The 22275-nt window shown below is 56.3% G+C and overlaps 1 protein-coding gene across 1 annotated transcript in view; it reads left to right on the forward strand.

Moving 5' to 3' along the window:
• Positions 1 to 22275, forward strand: part of Col13a1 (collagen type XIII alpha 1 chain) — a 144327-nt gene that overhangs the window by 36519 nt on the left and 85533 nt on the right. The window contains exon 3 of the mRNA XM_077799106.1: positions 1328 to 1335. Coding sequence (XP_077655232.1) covers positions 1328 to 1335 — 8 coding nt within the window. The remainder of the gene's footprint in view (positions 1 to 1327; positions 1336 to 22275) is intronic.

Raw genomic sequence — 22275 nt, forward strand, 5'->3', positions numbered from 1 at the left:
GATTCTATGGATGGCGATGAGGAGTCCATGACACGGTCACGGTAAAGCGACCTGTAAGTGCCACCATACGCTAGGTGCACCACGCACGGTTACTGTGGTGACGGAGTGGGTGAAATCCATTCGCGTCTGCGTACATTCTCTGCAGGACAGGGGCTGCAGCCCGTTAGAAAGGTACCAGAGTGAGGCATCTGCACACCTGGATTAATTGATTGATCGATTAATGATTGATTGATTGATCATTGGCTCTGAGCGAGGGACTGTGGTAGGCTTGTACATGGCACAAATGCAAACAAGACATGATCTCGTTGGCCCCCCCACAAGGACTCCTGTTTCCGTCTCCGCCTTCTAGGAGAGATGCCATATGAAATGTAGAGTATGAAAAGCACCCAAGGAGTGTCAGGAGCAAAGAGAAAGGAACAGCAAACCCGGAGGGCTTCCTGGAAGAGGTGTCACTTGCTCAAGGTCTTGAGTTGAGAGGTCAGGAGGGTATCCCAGACAAAGGGAGCCCCACGTGCTGACACCAGGGCCTAAAAGGTTCTCTGTGGTGTCTCACTCCCTGTGCCTGGTTCAGAGGGGACAAGCCACCAGCCCTGTGCTGAGCCAGCACCGTATTTGCTGGACCCGTGAGTAAAGTGAAACTGTCACTGTGACTCTGGGCAGGTTGTCCTCCCTCCCGGGGCCTTGCGGTCAGCTCCGTGGTTGGCCAGCCACACCTCGCCTGCCTTCAAGCACATGTGGGACCCTGAAGTCTGTAAGTTGGATGAATGCACACTGCAGAGAGAGGTGCTGCGGTGACAGTGACAGTGGCACCAGACAGCTTGCAGTTGACTCACTTCCACAGCGGTTTGCGTGGGGCAGCCTGGAGTTTGAGAATGCCAAGGGAGGCGACTTTTCCTATGGGAAGTCACGTCCTAGTGCGTCCGTCAGAGACAGGCCGTGTTAAGAGCCCATTCCTAACCAATTTGGAGTCTCTGTCCCAAGGTTTCTTATGTGCAAGATGGGACATCCATGGCGAGGCCCCGGAGCCTCTCCAGGAGGAGAATCCTCTGGCTTGCCTAGGACGTCCCTGGGGGACACCAGCGAGGCCCGACTGTCCGGCTCCCCTGTCCTCTGCACTGCATGGTGCACGGGCACAGTGTCATGGGAGGAGCCACAGAAGGGGCGGCCTCGCTCTGAGTCGGGAAGGATGTGGCACTTGCAGAAGCGACTACTGTCCAGGTCTTTGGGATTCTGGTAGCTTCTGAGCCTCTGAGCACCTCCAGGTTCCAATTCCTCACACTCCCCAGCACCCAGAGCCCAGGGTGATGGCCCTGATCCCTGCCCCCAGGTCCACCCGTCACAGAGGTTCTGTGGGAAGAGGGGGATGGACTCCCCGTCAGAGGCTCCCCATGCAACGTCCTGCCTCACTGCCCAGCTCTCTCCCACCCTTCAGATCCAATGTGAGACCTCCCATCCAAGAGGAGCTGTCCCCAGTCCCCACCCCTGATTACATTGGGGACCCTTAGGTTTGGGCCCGGCTCAGTGCCTGGCACACAGTAGGCCTTCCATGTGTGCTGAGAGACACTGCTGAGGTGACATGGGCCCTTGCTGCTCAGCACATCTCCTGCTCAGCTCCAGGCAGCCCACGCTTGAGCAAGGATAAGGACCCGTCTCCCCTGAGACCCCAAGTGGCCAGGAGGTGGGGGTGGGGGATGGGGGATGGTGGCCTGTCACTGGCCAGGGTGTGAGGACCCTCATCTCTGCGGGACTCAGTTCCCCTTCTGTAGCATGGCCCATGCTGTGCTGACCTGCCCTGAGTCAGACTTGGGAGACTGAGTGCACGTGGACTTGGGGCTGTGCCTTTTGGACTCAGGCTGCTGCGGGGCTCACCTCCACCCCCCGCCAACCTCCTCTCCCCAGATGCCCCCTTCCCTTCTGAGCCCCGTCTCTCCTGCGCCTTCTCCTGCCTTCATCTCAGCCATCTCGGCCGCCTCCCTGGCACCCCAACTGCATCCTGAGCCCTCTCCAGAATGATCACGTGGGCCCACCAGGACTCCCGTTTCCATGGAGACCAATGTTCTCCAGGTGTGGGTCACAGCCAATCAGGTTGCGAAATCCATTTAATGAGTTGGGACCAGCATATTTTTTTTTTCAATGAAATGAAGAAAAATAGAGTCACAAGCATCAAGTGTCCTGTGTGTCATCATGGAATGATAACAGGCAGCTTTTGCTTCTTGGGGGTACATCCCCATGCCGTTGTCTTATACTGGGTCAGGCAAACATTGGAAAGCCGTGGACTTAGGTTTCACCATCTCCCAACTCTGTCTTCAGTCCATTTTCTTCCCTGTGTTCTGGGTCTGCATGTCCAGTTGCCCGTCTCCACCAGGATGGCCCAAGGGGCTCCAAATTACAGGGTCCAACAAATGCACCATTTCCTCCTGAGCCAGCTGGTGCCTGTGTCCCCAGCCTCAGGGAGAAGCAGCACTTTGGGCCCATTACCCAGCAGAAGCAGCCTGGTGGCCTCCTCCCTCCGTCCATCCGGGCCTCTGCTGTGTGGACCCAGGCTCTTGTCATCTCTGCCTTTGTCCCTTCACACCTTCTTCTTACCTGGCGTCGGCCCTCATGGAGGCTGCCTCTGCCTCCTAACCCCGCCCTCCTCCATCCCACCGGCCACCTCTTCCCACCTGGTAGCTCAGTCAGCCCTTCCAACTGGGGACCACTCGAGACACCCCCTTGCTTAGTCCCGGAGGCATGTCCAAGATCTCACTGTGCCCTCTTAGGCTCCTGGTGCCCCCCTGCCATCAGGTGAGGACGACATCCTCCAGCCGCCCCCAGCTCACCCCTTCCTCCTCCATAGCAGGAAGCAGCTTCAGGTGCCCCCTGGGGAGTGCTGCCTGCTCCCTCCCTGTCCCTCTGTCCCATCCCCTGCTCGGTACATTTTGTCTTTCTCCAAATCAACCCTGACATCCACCTGCAGCAGAATCACTTGCTCTGCTTAAAAAGGCAGATGCATGGGCCCCAGGTGGGCCCTGTGACGTCCCCCACATCTCGCTCTCGGCAGCTGTGGCCTGGCAGTCTGCATGGAGATCAGCGTCCGGGTGGTCCCTTTGCCCATGAAGTTCAGAAAGCTGCTGCTGTCCACCCTCATCTCCCCGCTCCCACTGGACAGGGCTCTCCAAGGAGCTGGGGCGGGGACAAGGACAGCGCCTTGCTCTCTGTTTTCCCAGGGCCTTGTGCCGGGCCTGGCACGGAGCCGGTGCCCGGGCAGTTCTGAATGAACCGTTCCTGGACATGATTCCCACCCGTGCCCTCCCTCCTTCCCGCCTGAGCCGGAAATAACCTTCACGAAGGCTTTGCCAGCCGTGTGTGATCTCTGTGGGAGATGCCAGTCTCCCTTGACCAAGGAGGATCTTAGAGGAAGAACAGTCAGTCTTGGGTGACAAGGGGCTGGAGGTGGCCCCAGGACAGGGCGTCTGGATGAGGAGGGGTCTGGTAGAATGGGGAGGGGTTGGGGGAGGGCGTCCCGGTTCCTCATCAACAGGAAGGGCCTTCTTCCTCCAGGATCACTTTTCAGCCCAGCTGCTTGGGCAGAACCTGAGCTGGGGTTGGGGCCTTGGGGGAGGGGCAGTGGCAGACAGGCTGATGGGGAGGCCAGCGCTGGACAGACAGGCAGACAGGCCAGCACGCCCCCGGCTCCCACACCCCCCAGGGCTCAGCGAGGCCTGCCCAGGAGCAAGCTCTCCCCGGGAAGCCCAGAGCACCCTCCTGCCCCCTCCCCCAGCCCTCTCCTTCCCTCTTGCTCTCTCCAAGTTCAGGGACATTCAATCCTTCCTTTGATGGACAGCCAAGAAAAGACTTCTTCCACATCCTAAATTTGTTAACACCCGCTAATCATCTTAACCTTAGTCCCTCCCAACAGGCGCCTCCTTAAAGACACAGGGTGCCTTTTGTTTTTGTTTTTGTTTTTAGCAGGGATTCCCAGGAGGGAACAAATCCCAGGGGAGACAGAGGTTTTCCCCTGGAGGCACCTCTTGTAAGTGCAGCACTGGTAGCAGGCATTTGGGGTGTAAGGCAGTAGAAGCAGCCCTGCACCTTGGACCTCTCTGTCACCCTCAGTCACTCTATCTTGGGCTTCCTGGTGGAAGTGACCTTGTCCTCCTTAAGGGCTCACCCCCAGGTGCTCCTAGAACACCGAAGCTGGCCAAATCCCCGGAGGGGACCAGCAGAGGAATCCTCCAGCTCAGACTCTCTTAACCCTCGGCCACCTTCTCATCTTCTTGCCGTCTCTTGAAGCCTCTTTCCTCCTTTACAACCACACTGTGTTGACTGCTCCCAGTGCCAGGAGCCATGCTGAGGTCCGACCCCAGCTCCTTGGGAGCCCTGAAAGCCAGGCATTCTCAGCCCCACTTTACAGAGGAGAAACCAAGACTCAGAGAAGTGAAGCAACCTGTCTGTGTCCAAGGTCATCCCGAAAGAGTGAGAGCTGGACCACTGGGCCATCCTGTCTCCAAAACACAGGCCCGCCCTGCTCGCGCATGCGCACACACTCCGTCAGAGTCACCGTGATCTGTTAAATGAGGTCACTCCTATAAACATCTTGCTCAGCATACCCTCAACACGTGCGTTCCCCCTCCTCCGTCCTTCCCCTCTCTGTCCTCTGCTCCTTCCTCCCCTGCTCACAACCCAGGTGAGAAGAGCCAGGACCCTAGAGAATGTGGCTGAGCCTCTGGGCCTCTGGACCTCGTCCTGGCCCTAAGCCTCCCAATAAATAACGGGTTCTGTAGCTAAGCCTCAGGCTCTGTAGCATCTCAGCTCAGAGGTCCGGCTGGATGGGGGATTAGCAGCCCTAGAAGGCAGGGACAGGGGTCTCTGTCCAAACAGCAGGGTCCCCTCCCTTTCTCCTCTCCATCTGTGATGGCGAGATCATGGCAGGCCCCTCAAATCATCCAAGAAACATGAAGAAAGTTCAGTAGGTTCCTAACACCCGTTCCTCAGTGGGAGCAGGACTGGCCCACTAGAGGGAGGGGTCCCTCTCTCTGCTGAGGGCTGGACTCCGCTTCCAAGGACTGCGACAACCTTCTGAGACCCGGTGTGCTTCCAGGAAACAGGCCTCTGGCCCCAGTCCCACCCTCCTTCCTCTTCCCAGCCTGTCCCGGCTCCTGCAGTGATGTCCTCTGGCCAGATGGAGTCTCGGGTCATTGGCTGAAGTCCTCCAGGTCACGGAGGTGGGAAAAGCATGGGGCCAGCTGGGACCGAGGGGCTCAGGGAGAGAGTTTCCAAGAAAAAGGACCAGATGGCTGTCCAAGGGCAAGAGAAGTGCTGACGAAGGGTAGCAAGCTGTGGGCCTGAAAGGAATGACAGTCACCCTGCAGCAGACAGCCCAAGCCCGAGGCAGCGGAGTCACAAGGGGCGGAGCCACCCGGGACTGTTAAGCACAAGACCCCCGCATGCGCATGCGCGGCCCATCCCCCTAACCTTTTTGCTGGCCTCGCGGTGAGCTCCGCTTCGTAAGTAAAGAGACTGAGGCTCGGAGAACTGCAGGAGACCCACCTGGGGCCACAGGTGCAGAGTCGCTGGGACCTGAGCCCAGGGCTGGCTGGCTCTGTAGCTCGGCACCAGGGCACCTCCCACAGAAGCTCTGCGCGTGTTGGGAAGATGCTCGAAGCAGAAAGCTCCTCAGAGGGGGCCACAGCCTGGCCTGGCTGAGTCCCTGTCCCCTCAGCTGTCCTCCAACTCACCTATCTTCCCCACCCGGGACATCTGCTGGGTCCCTCTGGAGCCAAATGGACAAGGATGTTTCACTGGACCAGAAAGGGACATCCTGCCCCTGGGGAGGCCAAATGAAGCCTCCCCAACAGAGAAAGAGCCAGCGCCAAGAGGGACAGCTTGGGGACAAGAGAGAGTCACAGCCACACCATCTCCCCCACTCTGATGTTGCCATCCAATAGTTTACCTTCTCCTTGGGCCGTTTCTACAGACACCGGTGTCCCCTCCTGCCCACATTTGTTTCTATGCTGATGTCCCCTGGTACCTCCTGTCCTGGACCCCGGCTTGCCTTGAGTCCCCTACCCTAGTCCTTCTCCCCGTTCCCTTCCCGCTCAGAGGGACTGGAATTGTCTCAACACCTTCTACCAAACCCAAAGAGAAATATCAAAAACATGTTTTAAATGTCTGAGACTCCTCCAGGGTTCTTGCGTCACAGCACGCACAGAGAGCAGGTTCCTGACCCTCACCGACAGAAGGTCGCATCCAGGTCTCTGGACACGTTGGAGTCTCTTGTTGCCTCAGAGACAGATGGGCCTGTCCTCCCCTGGAATCCCTTTCCCACTTCTGGGACGCTGTGGTCATCCAGCTTGGTCCTCGGGGGGTCTCAGACAGCAATGCCACCCTGTCATTTCCCACCATATTGGCCCACCGTGGAGGCCCCCCATCAGGACCTAGCCTGGCAGCCCTTTGGCTTGTCTTTGGGAAGAATTGTGGTTTTCTTTCCTCACAATGACAGCATTTTATTCTTATTTATTTTTATTATAAGAAGAGAACATTGTTTCTCAGTTTTTCCCGTCTCCTTTGGATCTTGGCCCTAGCCCTCCCACTGTCCCCAATTCTGTAGGACTTTCTGACCCTGGTCACACATGGGGCCTGTTCTTCAGAAGCCAACTCTAGTCTTCTGATGCACTCAAGGGCTGGGGACAAGAACGCTTTCTCCTGCCCTCTCCCCAGGATACCTGTCCCTGTCCCCAGGGCAAATGGTGGCTGTGATCCCCCAGTGGCTCCTCTATGAGTGTTTTTCTCAAATACTAAAGTCACCACCTTCCTGGCCTGCTGCCAGTTGTCCTCCCCAATGTGAGCTGCCTGGGGTCTCAGCCTCCCTGAAATGCCAGGGCCAGCCCCTCGGGGAGGTCAGAGGTCAGGGGTCTGCTCCATCTCATGATTTCTTAGCCACTGTCCCCATTAGGGGCTGTTAGCACATCAAAGAGTATTTGTAGAGGTTGGAGAAGTAGTGACTGTGACAGTGACAGCACTAGCTGGTGGCTGTAGCTCAGCCCTAAAATCCCCACAGGGATTGGGGGGCGGGCCTGGAGGCAGGAGAGGATCACTTTGGTCTTTGACCACAGAAAAGGCAGATGAGACCCAAATGTCCACCTTCCCTAAAACGAAGCCAGGTGCTAACTCATGTGCCCCTGAGCTGGCGGGGAGTCTGGGCTGCGTGGCACCCTGTGGCACCTTGTGGCACCAAGTGGCCCTGGGCCCAGGGAGCAGGAGCTGGCGTCAGCAGGATCTGAGTTCAAATCCCCCGTGTGGCCCTGGGAGCTGCGGGACTTGGGCTCCCTGGAGGCTGGACTTCCCCTCCAGGGCGATGGGGCCATGAGGTCTCTGGCTGAGGAGGGCTGGAAGGGGACGCAGAGCACATGTGTATGCCGCCAGCAGGCACAGGCGTGACACCCACAGCACATTTCTCTCCACACAGGACAGGTCCAGTGCGGGGACTCTTTGGGGTCTTTTGCAGACACTCCATTTGGAGGAAGCACCCTCCTATGTCCCAGCCACTCTGGTCGGGGTTTAGTGCTGTCACCATGGCGACCACTCTCCCTGGACTCCTAGAGGAGGACCAACAGAGGGACACGGCTGCTCCCTGCGATGCTGAGCGGCCCAGGCAGATGGGGTCCCTGGGAGACTGGCTTTGAAGGAGCCACCTGCTCTGGGCACCTCTGGGGCGGAGGGAAGGAGGCCTGAGCAGAGGGGGAGGCTGAGCTGTGACGGGTCTCCACGTGGCCTCGCGGACCCAGGGGGCTCTGGAACCTCGATGGCCCCTCAGGGCTGTCCCAAGTAGGGCTTGCACCTCAAAGGGGGCCCTGGGACAAGGTGGCTGCTACAGCCAACCAAGCCCTGAAGAGGGCTGAGGCCCAGGGCTGTCTGCAGGCCACACTGGGGACAAGTCCTTCGTCCGGGTCCACTCCGGGTGCCAGGACATGGGCCGGTGATCTCGGGACCAGAAGCTCCCCTCTGCCTCCACCACGGGCAGCCAGTGATGCTGGGCGCCCTGGACACTTCTGTGGCTTTCCTTCCTACCCTTCAGAACTTGTGGGTTTGGGAAAACGAGAGCCTTGGGCTCAGTGGACACTTGGGTTCCCCTGGGCTCTGACTTTTAAAGACTCTCAGGCTCAGAGAAGAAGGAGCATAAGAGAGACTGTCCCCACTGCACCCAAGCCAGAGTGAGTTGGCCACGGCAGGGACACCCCAAAGGACCGCAGTGCAGAGAGAGAGGCGCTGAGCTCCCTGCTCTGGCCTTGGGAGCCCGGCCCGGCCTGCCCTGCTGCTTCAGGCTCATGTCCACCTCGTCCTTTCCCCCAAACTGCGGGGCAGAGTCACTTAATAGAACTTTCTAAAATGACCAAAATATTTTAGGCCTGGCTGGTGTGGCTCAGTGGGAAAGCACCTGCCCAGCAGGAGGGGGATCCTGGGTTCTGTCCCCAGCATGGCAAAAAAAGAAAAAAAGAAAAAAGAAAGAAAATCTTTTAAACTACACCCCAGTTGTTAATACTGTTGCCTCCAGCCACATGTCACTATTGAACACTTGAAAGACGGTTAGTGAGGCCGAGGAACTGAATGGAATTTCAATTTTATCTAAGGGATTTAATTTTAATGATGACAAACTTAATTTCAATAGTGAGCAGCTTCTGTATTAAACACTCAGCTCCAGCCACCAGGCCCTTTTCTGTTTCCCAGATCCGCAAGCTAATTCCTACCCCAGGACCTTTGTCCTTGCTATTGCTCAGGTGGCATGATCATCCCTTGGGTGCTCTCAGGCTGCCTCTCTCTCCTTATTTAAGGTTCAAGTCCAGCATCACCTCCTCAGAAAGTCCTTCCTCAGCTACCTAAGTATTTTCTGAAATTCCACCCTACTCCACGGTGTTATCATATTTTAATTTCTTCATAGGAGTTCTTAGCACTTGGATTTTTCTCACTTTTGTGTGTATGTGTTGGGATGGGTACAGGGGATTGAACTCAGGGGCACTCAACCACTGAGCCACACCCCCAGCCCTATTTTGTATTTTATTTGGAGACAGAGTCTCACTGAGTTGCTTAGTGCCTTGCTTTCAATGAGGCTGGCTTTGAACTCGTGATCCTCCTGCCTCAGTCTCCCGAGCTGCTGGGATGACAGGTGTGAGCCACCGCCCCTGGTAGTTTTCCTCACTTAAATTTATGTCTAATTTTTTATCACCCACAATTAGAAATAATGATAATATAAAAGCTAATATTTACAGGGCACTTACGATGTGTCAGGTGCTGGCTTAAGCACTTTGTAAATTATCTCATTTAATTCCTGCAGCAACATATAAGATAGGGACTGCATTATCCCCAGTTTACAGATAAGGACGCTGCAGCTCAGAGGTTGACATCCTGAGGTCATCAGACACCAGGACTCTGGGTCCCCCCCCCGCCCAGGAGACTTAACACTAAATTTGAAGCAGTACTAGACACAAAGCCAAGGTTCACTGGGTCTCCACTGGCCTGGGCTTCCTGGAGAGGCCTCTGGCCCTGGGTGTAGGCTCAGGCTCCAGCTCATGGGGCTCCAGGCTGGGAGCAGGGGCTGGGGCAAGGACAGGGGCATTGCCAACTGTGGCTTGCAGTCACACCCACCCCATTCTAGGGACCCCGGAGGGCCAGGAGGGGACAGCCTGGGAAACCATCCTCCTGGGCCGAGCATCATGCTATGGGCCACAGTGGATGCTGCTGACCGTCAGCACCACCACCCTCAGGCCAGCTGGGGCTGGGGCTGCTGGGCCTGTGTTTATTGTGCTTTCCCAGGGCCTCGGGCAAAAGAACCAGAGCCTGAGACCACCCAGTCTTTTCCTCTGCAGAGAGCTCACGCCCACCTGCCCTCCCCTCCTCCCCTCCTCCCCTCCTCCCCTCCTCCCCTCCTCCCCTCCTCCCCTCCTCCCCTCCTCCCCTCCTCCCCTCCTCCCCTCCTCCCCGAGTGAGCCTGTGGACAGCTGCAGGGGTGCAGGCCTGCACAGCCCCCAGCCAGCAGGCAGGAGTGCAGACGCTGCAGGGAGCTCCTCGTGGGAACCCGCCTGTCCTGATAACACTGCCTGCCCCCACCCCTCTGCCCACAGCATCTTCTTTTAATTAAACAGTCAGGCAGGCCTCCTGTTGGGAGGGACATTCCAGGAGGAGGGGAGCCACCAGAGAGGCTTTGGCCTCCTGGTGATGCCACAGGTCCCTGTTTCCTGGGCATCCCCTCCTCCCTCTCCACAGCTAGGGCCTCTAGTAGGAAAGGGCCCTGGACCAGGAGCCTGAAGGCCGACCGCCAGGTCCCGCCGAGCTTCTCTGCTCAGTGACCTGGAAAAGCTTCTTGGCCTCCCGGCCTCAGAGCCCTTGTAGGTTCAAAGGAATGCAGGAGCCCTCCGGGACGGTGCCATGCCCAGGAAGAAGAGTCCTCACACAGGAGGTCAGAGTCAAGTGCAGGACCACGTCCTACCCAGGTTCATGTCACTCTACCTGCTCCACTTCCTCAGCCTGAGGGGAAAAAAGTATCAGAAGAAAAGTGCTACAGAGACAAAGATCCTCACTGCTGAGTGCAAAAAGCGAGCCAAGGTCAAGGGTAGTTCCCAAGACACAGGCAGAGTGCTCCCTAGTGCAGCCATAAACGGGGAAACATGTTTGTCTTGTTGTGTTAAGTGGAAGCAGCACAGGACCAGGTACTTGCATGATTTCTGCTCCAAGGACAGGTTGATGATGGAAGGGTTGGGAGGGACGAGGGAAGATGGCAACTGTGGCATGGGGTGGGCGGATTAGGGATGATGCTTCTCTTTCATAAAATGTCCTTTAATGTTCTTAAAGAGCTGGGGGTTTGTGGTTGTTTTTTTTTTTTTTTTTTTTTTGTACAGGGATTGAACTCAACCACTGAGCCACATCCTCAGCCCTTTTTGTATTTTAGTTAGAGACAGGGTCTCACTGAGTTGCTTAACGCCTCATCTTTGCTGAGGATGCCTTTGAACTTGCAATCTTCCTGCCTCAGCCTCCTGAGCCTCTGGGATTACAGGCGTGTGCCACCTAAAGAGCTGTTTTGACAATAAATGAATGTCAGAAAAACAAACCAATTAGGAAAGGAAAAAGCAAAGATGAGAAGAGCCAAAGAGATTTTACTCTTGTCAGCTCTGACGGACCCAGTTGTGCAGCTCCTTGGTCACCCAGCAGTCCACACGCCCAGCCTGCCCCAGGAGGCCACCCAGCCAGCTGTGCAGTCTGGGCCTCATCCCAGCCTCTCTGGTCTGGTAAGCGGGGCTACAAAGCTGACCTTCATCCTACTGGTTCCTTCTGTTCTTTCTCCTCTCCCAGCTAAGTCCTTTTCAGTTCAAAAGAAGGTGGTTTCTACCCACCTCTACCTGCCACCAGACTGGCTAAAGCTTCTATATCCTCAGTTAAGAAAGATCTTTCACTTCTAGTTATGCTAGGAGCCAGCTCTGATCGATTGGTTGTGGCTGCCAGAAGCATAAGAAGCAACACTGTAATCGACTAGTTATGTCTGCCTTGGCCCTGGATAGAGGAGCAGTGGCAGGGCTCCCAGGCATCTGCCATCCCAGAGTCCTCTGGTGTGAAATGCAGGGCTCCAACTCTAGGCTTTCAGCTCAACAGTGCCAGTGCTTCCTGGAGTATTATGGATCCTGCATGGCCTTGACCTGTGTGAAGGAGGGAGAGCTCCAGTTTTCCCAATGGTGGGCTGGTGGGACGAGGATGGCCTCTGTGGTCTCACAGGCCCAGGCGGGAACCCCCGCTCCATTACTTATTAGTCATTTGACCTTGAGCAATTGGTTTAACCCATGGAGCCTGGGGTTCTCATCAGCAAACTAGAATCCTTGCAGGTCAGCTGAGTTGCAAAGATTAGAAAGAGTAACCGGAAAGGGCCCAGTTTCCTGCCAGCTCAGGGCAGGTGTCAAACACAGTAGCTGTCATCTGGGCCACCTGTGAGCATCGGAGGGTTTGCAGGGCCGATCAATCAGGCAGGGGGGTGTGATAAAAGGCTCCCAGGGGTATCAGGCTGCTGCCCCCGAGGCTGTGTGTGCGCGCGTGTGTCTGTGTGTTTGCTTTGGTAAATTCTTTTTTAATCATAAATATTGATTCATATTAATTCTATGAAGTAATGGGTTTCACGGTGACAGTTCCACGATGCACATGAGGTGTCTTAGTTCTGTCCTCCTCCCCAGCCCCGTGTAATCGTCACACCTCCCTGACCCACCGACCACGTGCACAGCCAACCATGGCCAGCGCCACAGCTCCTGGGGACAGGACTAAGCTGCTGGGGACGGGACCAACGGAGACAAAGACATAAACCATGTTTCACTTGGTCATGGGATTAGAAGTGAAGATACTGTAATATAACCAAACATCAGCATTTATTACTAGCCACTGTGTATACATTTTGAAATTGTATACAGATGTAAATATAAGAGTCAAGAAAAATAAGTTCCCCGGGGGAATTCAGTGCCTCACAAATTATTGTCTCTTCCTGATCACTGTCCCACACAGCTGTGCTTTTCCTCCAGACCTGGGAGAGACAGCCTCATGACCAGCTGTGGTGGTGCACACCTGTAATCCCAGGGGCTCGGGAGGCTGAGGCAGGAGGATTGCAAGCTCAAGGCCAGCCTCAGCAACTTAGCGAGGCCCTAAGCCACTCAGTGAGACCCTGTCTCAAAATAAAAAGGGCTGGGGATGTGGCTCAGTGGTTAAGCACCCCTGGGTTCAATCCCTAGTACCAAAAAAAAGGAAGAAAGAAACAGCTTCTAAGTCACCTGACACGCTGAAGCCTGGCCCAGCAGAAGGAAGGAGGCCCAGGGGAGGGAGGCCAATGAAGAGAGAAAGGCGTAGCCAGGCACTTCCACTCGGGGTTAAAGCCAACTGTCAAACACAAGCGCAGCCTGCAGCACTGTTGGGACCCTGTTCCTTCACAGATCATTAGCTCAAGTGGTAGCTGTGGGTCCACCTTCCTGTCCCTTAATTTCCATCCATGTAGCCAATGAGGATTCACTGCACACATGAGCTGGCCCAGAAGTTCTGGGTTAGCAGGGTGCAGTGGTGTATGCCTGTAATCCCAGCAGCTTGGGAGGCTGAGGCAGGAGGATCACAAGTTCAAAGCCAGCCTCAACAATTTAGCGGGCCCTAAGCAACTGAATGAGACCCTGCCTCTAAATAAAATATAAAAAAGGGACTGAGGATGTGGCTCAGTGGTTAAGCACTCCGGGGTTCAATTCTTGTACTCGCCCCACCAAAATAGTTATGGGTTGCAGAATTGGAACAGTTCAGGGAAAGGCCCCCAGAGACAGACAGTGTGTTATAAATTAGCAGCTTGAGGACCAAATGCTATTCCCTCGCTGGCTTTGTTTGGTTTACAGAGTGATTGTTAAATGTTATTAAACTGTCTCGACATTTAGAAACAAGATTTTTTTTTTGCATAAAATATCCAATTTCTAAAATTTTTCTTGAGTATCTCCAAGATTGGACAATAGTGAACCTGTATTAAGACCTGGCAGTATTCGCTGCAGTTGAGGAATGGGGAGTCTATCTTGGGCACACGTGCAAGTGCTTGGTACTTTGCCACAGTCTCCCGCACTCCCTACCGCACCACATCTGCTCTGCTTCATTTGTATGGTACCAGCCTGGCTCATCATAGGCACCAGAGTGTGCAGCCACTAGTGTCCCTCGATTCTTCTTGGGGTCACAACTGAAGAATTAATAACTGTGCCATCATAAATCTTGTAGACTAACAGAAAAGACGAGATAGAGAAACAAGGAGTTGGTATCCACACAAACAAGAACAAAAACAAACTGAATACTTTGGCGTCACGGGGTTGTGCTAAATCAACGCCCACTGCCTGGAGGAGGTGGCCTGGGCTGGGTGTGCAGAGTGTGACCTTTTCTGGAGCACCCTGTTGTGTGCCTTTTGGTTGTGGAAAAGGGACCCCGACTTGTACCACAGCTGACCTCTAGGAGGGACTCCCGGGTGAGGGGCTGGAGGGAGGTCACTTCCCCTGGGAAGATCTTTCCAGGTCATGTGGGAGGCTCCCGTGGCTTCTGGGAGATCCCGTCAAGTCACAAGTTCAAGTTCAGAGACCCTGAGACTCCAGACACTGGTCCACACACAACGGAGGGGTCAGAGCCAGCAGAGCCTGACGGGTGAGTCCACCGTGCCCACCTCAGGAGGGACTTGACAGAGAACCTGTCCCCTCCCTGGCCTGCAGCCCCCATCTGTGCCACGGGCCCCTCAGCCCTGCGCCAGAGGTCACGCCAGGAAACGCCCAGCCTGAGAACAATGCCTACGCTGGCCTGAGTCTGCAGAACGGCCTGTAATCTCACCCGGGAGGCCGCCCCCGACTTCCTCGTCCCGGGTTCTGAGGCTGACCCCAACCTGGAAGTGTCAGGGGCCCGCGGAAGAAAGAGACGCACAGTCTGTCCCACCAGCCCAAAGCGGTGACGCGCAAAGGCTCCCCGGCCCCAGGCATCCTGCTCCGCTTATCTCCTGCATCCTGAGCCCTGCCTGTGGTTCTACCCCGTTTCCAGGGTTTCAGGGCCCTGGAGAGGCAGTGTGGCTAAGTGGTTAGTGCCTGCACCCTGCCTGGGCCTGCCCCTCACCAGCTTGTGACCCCAGGCAGAAGATGAAGACCCTCTGTGCCTCAGTTTCCTCATGTGTAAAACGAGGGTGTCTATGATGCCAATCTGATAAGACATGGAGCTAAATAGGATGATTTCCAGAGAGTGTGGAGAACTCGTGGGACTCAGCCAGCGGCTGGGGAGGCTGAGGCAGGAGGATCACGAGTTCAAAGCCAGCCTCGGCAACTGTGAGGTGCTCAGCAGCTCAGGGAGACCCTGTCTCTAAATAAAATACAAAATAGGAGGATGTGGCTCAGTGGTTGAGGGCCCCTGAGTTCAGTCTCCATCCAAAAAAAAATATATATATATATGCAGGAAGAGCTCTCTAAGCGTTAGCCAGTCTTCGGGGCAGGCCACAGAGATAGGCGTCCCAGGCTTCTAGGATGACAGATCATTGTCACCACAGTAATTGTCATCGCTGTCACTGTTTCATGCTTGCTCTAAGCCAGGAAGGTGCTAAGCGTTCACTTCTCTCATGTGCTCCTTCAAACCCAGCAGGGTCGACACTGCTATTCCCCTCATTCTGTAGAGATGAACATGGTCACTCAGAGAGACTGAGCAGTCTGCCCAGGTCACACAGCTCGTAAGCAGCAGAGTCAGGATGCTAGCCTGTAGCTGTGAGACTGCACAGCCACTCCACAGCTCTAGTAAATGCTCAGGACAGGAGACCAATTCCGTTACTTCTAGGCAAAGGGGACAGTGAGACCTCGCGGCTGTGTGTGCTCCGCCAGTTGTCGCTCTGCCTTGGATGGGCCAAGTCTGGAGGGGGCTAGCAGTCAGTCCTTCATGGGGCTCCGGGAGCCCGTTTTAGGAAAGAGATGAGAGTGATCTGAATTTGGCCAGGGATGAGGCCACGTGGTCCTTGAAGGGACTTGAAAGGGCTGGTTGCAGATTTTCCTCCTCGGCCGTCTAAACCTCTCCCACCACCGCCTCCGTCTCGGTGACTCTTTTGCTTTCACAGCTGAAACAATAAATGTCAGAGTCAAGAGGGAACGCCGAAGGGTGCAGCCGATTCCACTTACCAGCTGTGTCCTCTTAGAAAAATTACTGAACTTCTCTGAGCTGCAAGAGCACCATCTACAAAATGGGGCAGTAAGAGCCTGGGCCTCCAGTCGGGCAGTGAGGTGATGCCTTCCTCTGGGGCCGAGGCACGTCTGGGATCCAGCTGCAGGATCCTGGGCTGGGGACTTGACCTCCCGTGCCCCAGGGTCTCCGCCTGCTGGGGGGGGCCAAGTGGCTGAGCGACGTTCGTGTGCCTGGCAGATGCCAGTGTGTGTGACGATGGCCTCAGGAGGTTTTCGGCGCGGGTCTGACCAGGCCACCACCTCCCTCCCCTCTCGCGGCAGAGGCCTGGGGGGCGGCTGAGCCTCCCCACGCAGAGCCCTGCTCAGCAAAATCACACGCTGTGCAAGATCCAGTGGCAGGATGTGTTCCTGGGCCCAAGGTGGGTGTCCCAGAGACCGGTCCTCCTGCAGGGACCTGTGTGACCCAACAGAAGAGAGCTGACCCCAGCTCGGGGCTCGAGGCAGGAGTGGGCAGTCAGGGGCCTGGCTAAGCCCACGTGCCCCTCACAGTCCCGTGGCTGGCCCCTGGGGCCAGGTCCACAGGCAGGGGTTGCTGGGGAGCTGACGCCTGAGGAGGAGGCCTGGTTCACAGGGAGTCTCTGGGAGGCCCTGGACCGCACTCCTCCTCTCTGCCCTGAAGTCCCTCTGCCGGAACACGGGGCCACTCTGGGTGGTTTTATGACTCTGTTGAGAACAGGTGAAAGGAGCCTGGGGAAGCACGAGGGCTGCCTGTGGATGGGACAGGCCCAGCCCACCACGTGGCACCCCAGCAGCAGCTCCCCGAGGAGTGGAGACCGACACACAAGTTGGGGGAGAGAGGCCAGAGCACAGCCAGTTCCCATCTGGACGGGAGTTAGGGTCAGGGAGCCTGGGCCCAGGGTGGGCAGCATGGCCACAGGTGCCTGGCCTCAGTCAGGAAGGCCTTCTAGAAACAGGAGGTGAGCACTGACTTCAAGGGAGAAGGTACCTAAGGCCGGGGTGTCAGGGGACTTGGGTGGGGGGCAAATCCTGAGCTACAGAGGAAACCCCCCAAGGACAGGCAGCACTGACGTTCACAGCACCCAGTCCAGCAGCTGGTGTTGAGCAGATGTGTACAAGAAGACAGCTGTCCGCCCCCTCACCTGTGGGGGACATTCTCCAAGACCCCAGTGAATGCCTGTAACCACAGAGAGCACTGAACCCCACCTACACGCACACCTATGATAAGGTTTAGTTTATAAACTCAGTCACTTTAAGAAATCAACTTTGATAACCGATAATAAACAGGACAATTGTAACAACATGCTGCAGTAAAATCACCACTGTCACCACTCTGGCACATGGGACCGTTGTTAACAAGGATCACTAGAACACAAGCAGGGCCACACCAGGCAGTGATGACCCAGACAGCTGCTCAGGGACTAACGGGCAGGTAGCATATAGAGCGTGGATACGCTGAACAAAGGCAGGATTCGCACCCCAGGCAGGGCACAAGACAGCACAAGACTTCATCACTGCACTCAGAACGGCGTGACATTTGAAATGTGGGGATGGTGGTATTTTCAGGCTGTGGTCAACTGCAGGTGATAGATCTGTGAATAGGAAACCAGGGATCTAGGAGAGCTACTGTGAACACTCGTGAAGTGGAGGAAGGGAACGAGGCCCAAGTGTGCCAAGAGACGATTTTCTTTTCCCTCCACACCCTGGACTTCTCGCCTCTGCCAAAGGGGGAGAAAAGTAATCCCCAAAAATGCAGCCACTTCCCGTCAAGCCTTGGCCTCTCAGGGTCCCTGTGGGCAGATTCAGGACACCATCGGCTTCTCTCTCTTTCCTCCTCCCAGATCAGTGGGGACGGCCTCTGGATGTCACAGGGTTGGGAGGGGACAAGGCTGCATCCTCTGGCCATCCTGGGTCTGAGCTGTCCGTCCTGCCGAGGACTGGGCAAGGCCCTCCATTCCCCAGGGTGGGGGCTGCAGCCAGGTCCCCTGCTCCAAATTTCTCCCCCTCTGCCTGCAGCTTCTCACGACCTCTTCCCAGCCCTTGGGGGCCGGGTTGGACCCAGCGGCAGGGTGGGGACGCCTCTCTACTCTCCCAGTGTCTTGGCCCAGGGTTCCCCCCTGCCAGCCCACACGGAGCCCACTGCGGACATCTGCACGAGGACACCAGGCCCGCATTCACCCTCACCCCTTCCTGGATAGAACGGCCTTGTTTCTGGAGACACGGGGCTGTGCGGAGAATGGGAAGAAGCTGGAATAACCCGGGGTTCTAACAGGAAGCGGGGAGCAGGACGGCCACTGCGGGCAGCCCTGGGCGTCTGCCCAGCCTCCTCCCACCCGCCAGCTCCCGCCCATCCCCAGGGGCTCACCCAACAGGAGGGAGAGCAAGGACACCAGGGGACATGTCCAGGCTGGAGGGCAAGGCTGGCCAAAGGCAGAGGGGTCAAGGCGCCCAGAGTTAAACCAAGGGCCACCAGGCAGCCCACAGGCCTGCTTCCATGGAGTCGCAGGAAGGTGACACTCGAGTGGCCCCAGGAGAGCACAGCTGTGGCCTCAGAAGCGGCAGATCACCTGAAGAGCTTCTGTGGTTAGCTGTGACCTACGCTAGGGGGAATCTCTCTCCCTCTGTTTTTGTTTTTTTGTTTTACATTCTCTTTATTTATTTGTTCTTCTTAGATGCACACCACAGTCGAGTGTGTTTTGACATATTGTACATACATGGAGTATGACTTCCCGTTCTTGTGGTTGGACATGGTGTGGAGTTCCACTGGTCGCGTATTCACGTGTGCACATAGGAAAGTTCTGTCCAGTTCATCCTACTGTCTTTCCTATTCCCACCCCCTTCCCTTTATTCCCTTTTATCTAATCCAATGAACTTCTATTCTCCCACCCCACCACCTTATTGTGTGTTAGCATCTACATATCAGGGAGAACAGTCAGCCTTTGTGTTTTGGGGATTGGCTTATTTCACTTAACATAACAGTCTCCGGTTCCATCCATTTACCAGCAAATGCTATAATTTCATTCTTCTTTATGGCTGAGCAATATTCCATGGTGTCTATATACCACATTTTCTTCATCCATTCATCCATTGAAGGGCACCTAGGTTGGTTCCATAGCTTGGCTATTGAATTGAGCTGCTGTGAACATTGATGTGGCTGCGTCACTGTAGTATGTTGATTTTAAGTCCTTTGGGTATATGCCAAAGAGTGGGATAGCTGGGTCAAATGGTGGTTGCCTTCCGAGTTTTCCGAGGAATCTGCTGGGGGAATTTCTGACCATCTCTCTGCCCATCTTAACCGCTAGATGGGGACAGCGGGGGTGGGGGGAGGCCTACACCTTGTGATCATTCCTGCTCCTGGTACCACGTGTCTCTGGGGAGTCCAGGGCACCCAGCCTGTCCACCCATCTCTGCTGCCCACCAAGGCGGAACCCCATCCTGCCCGATGAGTCAGAAAGGGCCTTTGTGCTCCACCTGCAGCCTCCCTGTGTCTCTCAAAGACGGCTCTAGCTCCAGGTTCCATCTGACCTGCAGTCCCTGCTGATTGACAGTGGGCGTGCTGGAAAGAATTGTGAAGTGTTGTCTAAGCTCCCAGAGGAAAAGTAGCCATGACAGACCAGCAATGTCCTCCAGTGTGTGTGTGTGTGTGGGGGGGGGGGTGATATAAACTGTGTCCACACCTCCTGGAACCTGTCATTCTCTATTCACCTGACCTGGGGGACGTCTTGGGTCGAGGGACATCATCACGGCGCAGATCCGAGCTGTACACCAGCGAACACTTAACAGTGGGCTCTTGGGACAACAGCGCTGCTTTGTAGACTTGACCAGTTTCTGTGGTATGAATATTTCCTCCGTGGCCATTTTTCAGCTGCCAACGTAAAGTCACCGAGCACCAAGTGAGGGCGAGATGTGCGCGGTCGGCCCTCACAGGACCGTCCACTGTGATCCTCAGTGGTCACCATTTTTCCCCAAGTTCGGCTCACGGCAGGCTGCTCTGGGAGGAGCTCTAGACTAGGTTCAGGATCCCCAACCAGCCAGGAACCACTGGCAGGTCACTTCCCTCTCTGAGCCTCAGTCTCCTCATCTGCCCAAGGGGGGCTGGTGGGTCGGGGGAGCTACGCGGTGGGGGTGCTTCGTCAGCCACAAAGCAAGGCTGCCAGGTGCGCCCCAGGAGCGGCCAGTCCAAAAGGTGCCCAGCGACCACCCGCAGCCCCCAGAGAGCGGGGTCTTGGCTGGAGGGCCACAGGAGGGAGGGCTCAGTCGGTCCCCAGGATGTTAGCCTCAGAGGCTAAAGACTGCCACCAAGCCCACCCCGTTCCCTGGACAGCCACCAGGCCAGCCACAGACGAGATTCTCTACACGGTTCTTGCAGATCTCGGGCCCCCTCAGCTGCTCTGTGAGGCCGCCCTGTTTCTTGGATTCTTCAGCTTCTGGGGCCCGTGTGTGGAGAGGCTGCGCTTCCCTGGGCCAGCGGTGCTTGTGTGGTGTGGCCTCAGACCCAGCTTGAGCACCAGCTGCCATGTCTGAGCTCTGTGACCTCAAAGCACACACGCCCCTGGGCCTCAGCCTTTCCCATCTGCAGAGTGGGCCTGACGGTCATCATGGCCACTTCACTGGACTGTCAGGCAGACTGAGTGAGACCAGGCACGCAGAGTACTTGGTACTGTGGCCAGCACAGGCTAAATGCTCAGTATGGAGTTGACATTTGTCCTAGCAAGGCCTTGGGTGGAGGCAGAACAGGCAAAGCTGCAAAAGAATAGGGTCCCAAAAGCTGGCAAAGCGCAGGTCAGTCAGGCTGAGGGCCGGACAGCAGCATGGCAGGCGTGAGCTGGAGGGACCACACTGCGGAGCCCTGGAGGCCCAGCGCGGGCTTCTCGTCCTCGGCCCTGGTGACATTTGGTGTCAGACGCATCTTTGTTGCAGGGGCTCTGCACAGCGTCTGTTTAGCAGCAGTCCTGGCCTCTACCCGCTAGAGACCAGGGCAGCTTTCCGTGGTGACCATCGAAAATGTCTCCAGACATTGCCAGCTGTCCCCTGGGCCAAGATTGCCCTCCGTTGAGAAGCCCTACTCGGGCAGGCGGAGCGTGGCCAGTACGTCTGTTCCCCGAGGTCTGGAGGAAGCCAGGGGTGCAGAGCACCTGTCCTGGCGGAGATGGGTGGTGCGTGCACGCGGCAGAGCGAGCGCCAGGGGGCCAGCTGGGGGAGGCCTGGCAGCAGGTGCCGGCAGGCGTGGGGCAGGGCTCGGACCCCAGCTGCTGGGAGCCCATTCGTCAGCCAGGGTCAGAGCGCAGCTCGAGTGACAGTGAACCAGGAGCACTCTGTGCCTCCTCCCAGCCCTGCCCAGGACCAGGACTGGATTCGAGATGGCAGGGCTGAGCAGGCTGTGCCTTCCACCCTTGGGGACCTTGTGACCTCCGTTCGGGAGAACACAGGCTTCCAGGTTCAAATCCAGGTTCTCCCCCATGGAAACTAAGCCTGAAAATTAAATTTAAAAATTTAGAAAAACAGGTGCTGCCTAAGGTAAGCACCGCCCTGGGGCCGCTTAACCTCAAGGCTCGGGTTCCTGGGTGTGGAGCCGGAGCAGCCTCGCCAACCTCACCTGGCTGCTGCAGGGGCTGATGCGATGTCACAGTCACCTCACCTAGCGCCCCGCCTGCCACAGAGCAGGCACGCCGTAAAGGTGGAGTGAAGGAAGGCAGGATGGATGAATGCATGAATGACTTTCTCCCCCAATCCTCACATTCATTTCTCTCCTCTGGAAACTTGATTTCTCAGCAAGAGGAAATGAGCTCTTCATCTCTGGAGTCCCAGAGGTCAGCATTGAGCCTGGGAGAAAACAGCAGGTGATGAGCCAGGCCTGGTGACACAGGCCTGTGACCCCAGGGACTCAGGAGGCTGAGGCAGGAGGATTGCGAGTTCAAAGCCAGCCTCAGCAACTTAGGCCCTAAGCAACTCTGTGAGACCCTGTCTCTAATTAAAATATAAAGATAGGCTGGGATGTGGCTCAGGGGTTAAGCACCCCTGGGTTCAATCCCTGGAAGACAGCAGGTGCTTAAACAATGGCGGTTTCCTTCCTCCAGGGCAGTGACTTTGCATTGTTCAGTTTATGAAACCGTAGCCCAGCGCAGTGAGTGACACACAGTAGGCCTTCCTACCGTGGAGATGAATGAGTCAATGGATGCACAAAAGGGGCTAAAATAGAGGCACACTCTGAATGCCATCACCACCCCCACTTTCTCACAGGGCCCTGGCTGGCGTGTCCATTTTGGGGAAAACATGGCTACCATGCTTGTAGGAGGCAGCTCCAGCCCTGGAAGCTGAGGCAGCAGGGGACAGACCTGGGGAAGAAGGTCTCAGATGGGAAGTCGCCATAGTGGGTGGCTGCTGTGGACCCTTCTCCAGAATCCTGCTGCGGGTCACTCGACCCACCCTGGAGAGCTGGGACAGGCTGCCAGGAAGAGGCTCCCGCGCCCAGCAGCGGGTGTACAGTGGCGTGGACGTATGTCCTCCTTCCCTCAGGATGTGGTGACCTGGGCAGGATCCCCTCCACAGGCCTCAGGACACAGCGTGCTTTGTTAGGTGTAACCCCTGCTGGGGACATGGGACA

The sequence above is a fragment of the Urocitellus parryii genome, chromosome 5, assembly GCF_045843805.1.
Source record: "Urocitellus parryii isolate mUroPar1 chromosome 5, mUroPar1.hap1, whole genome shotgun sequence".
Taxonomy (NCBI): Eukaryota; Metazoa; Chordata; class Mammalia; order Rodentia; family Sciuridae; genus Urocitellus; species Urocitellus parryii.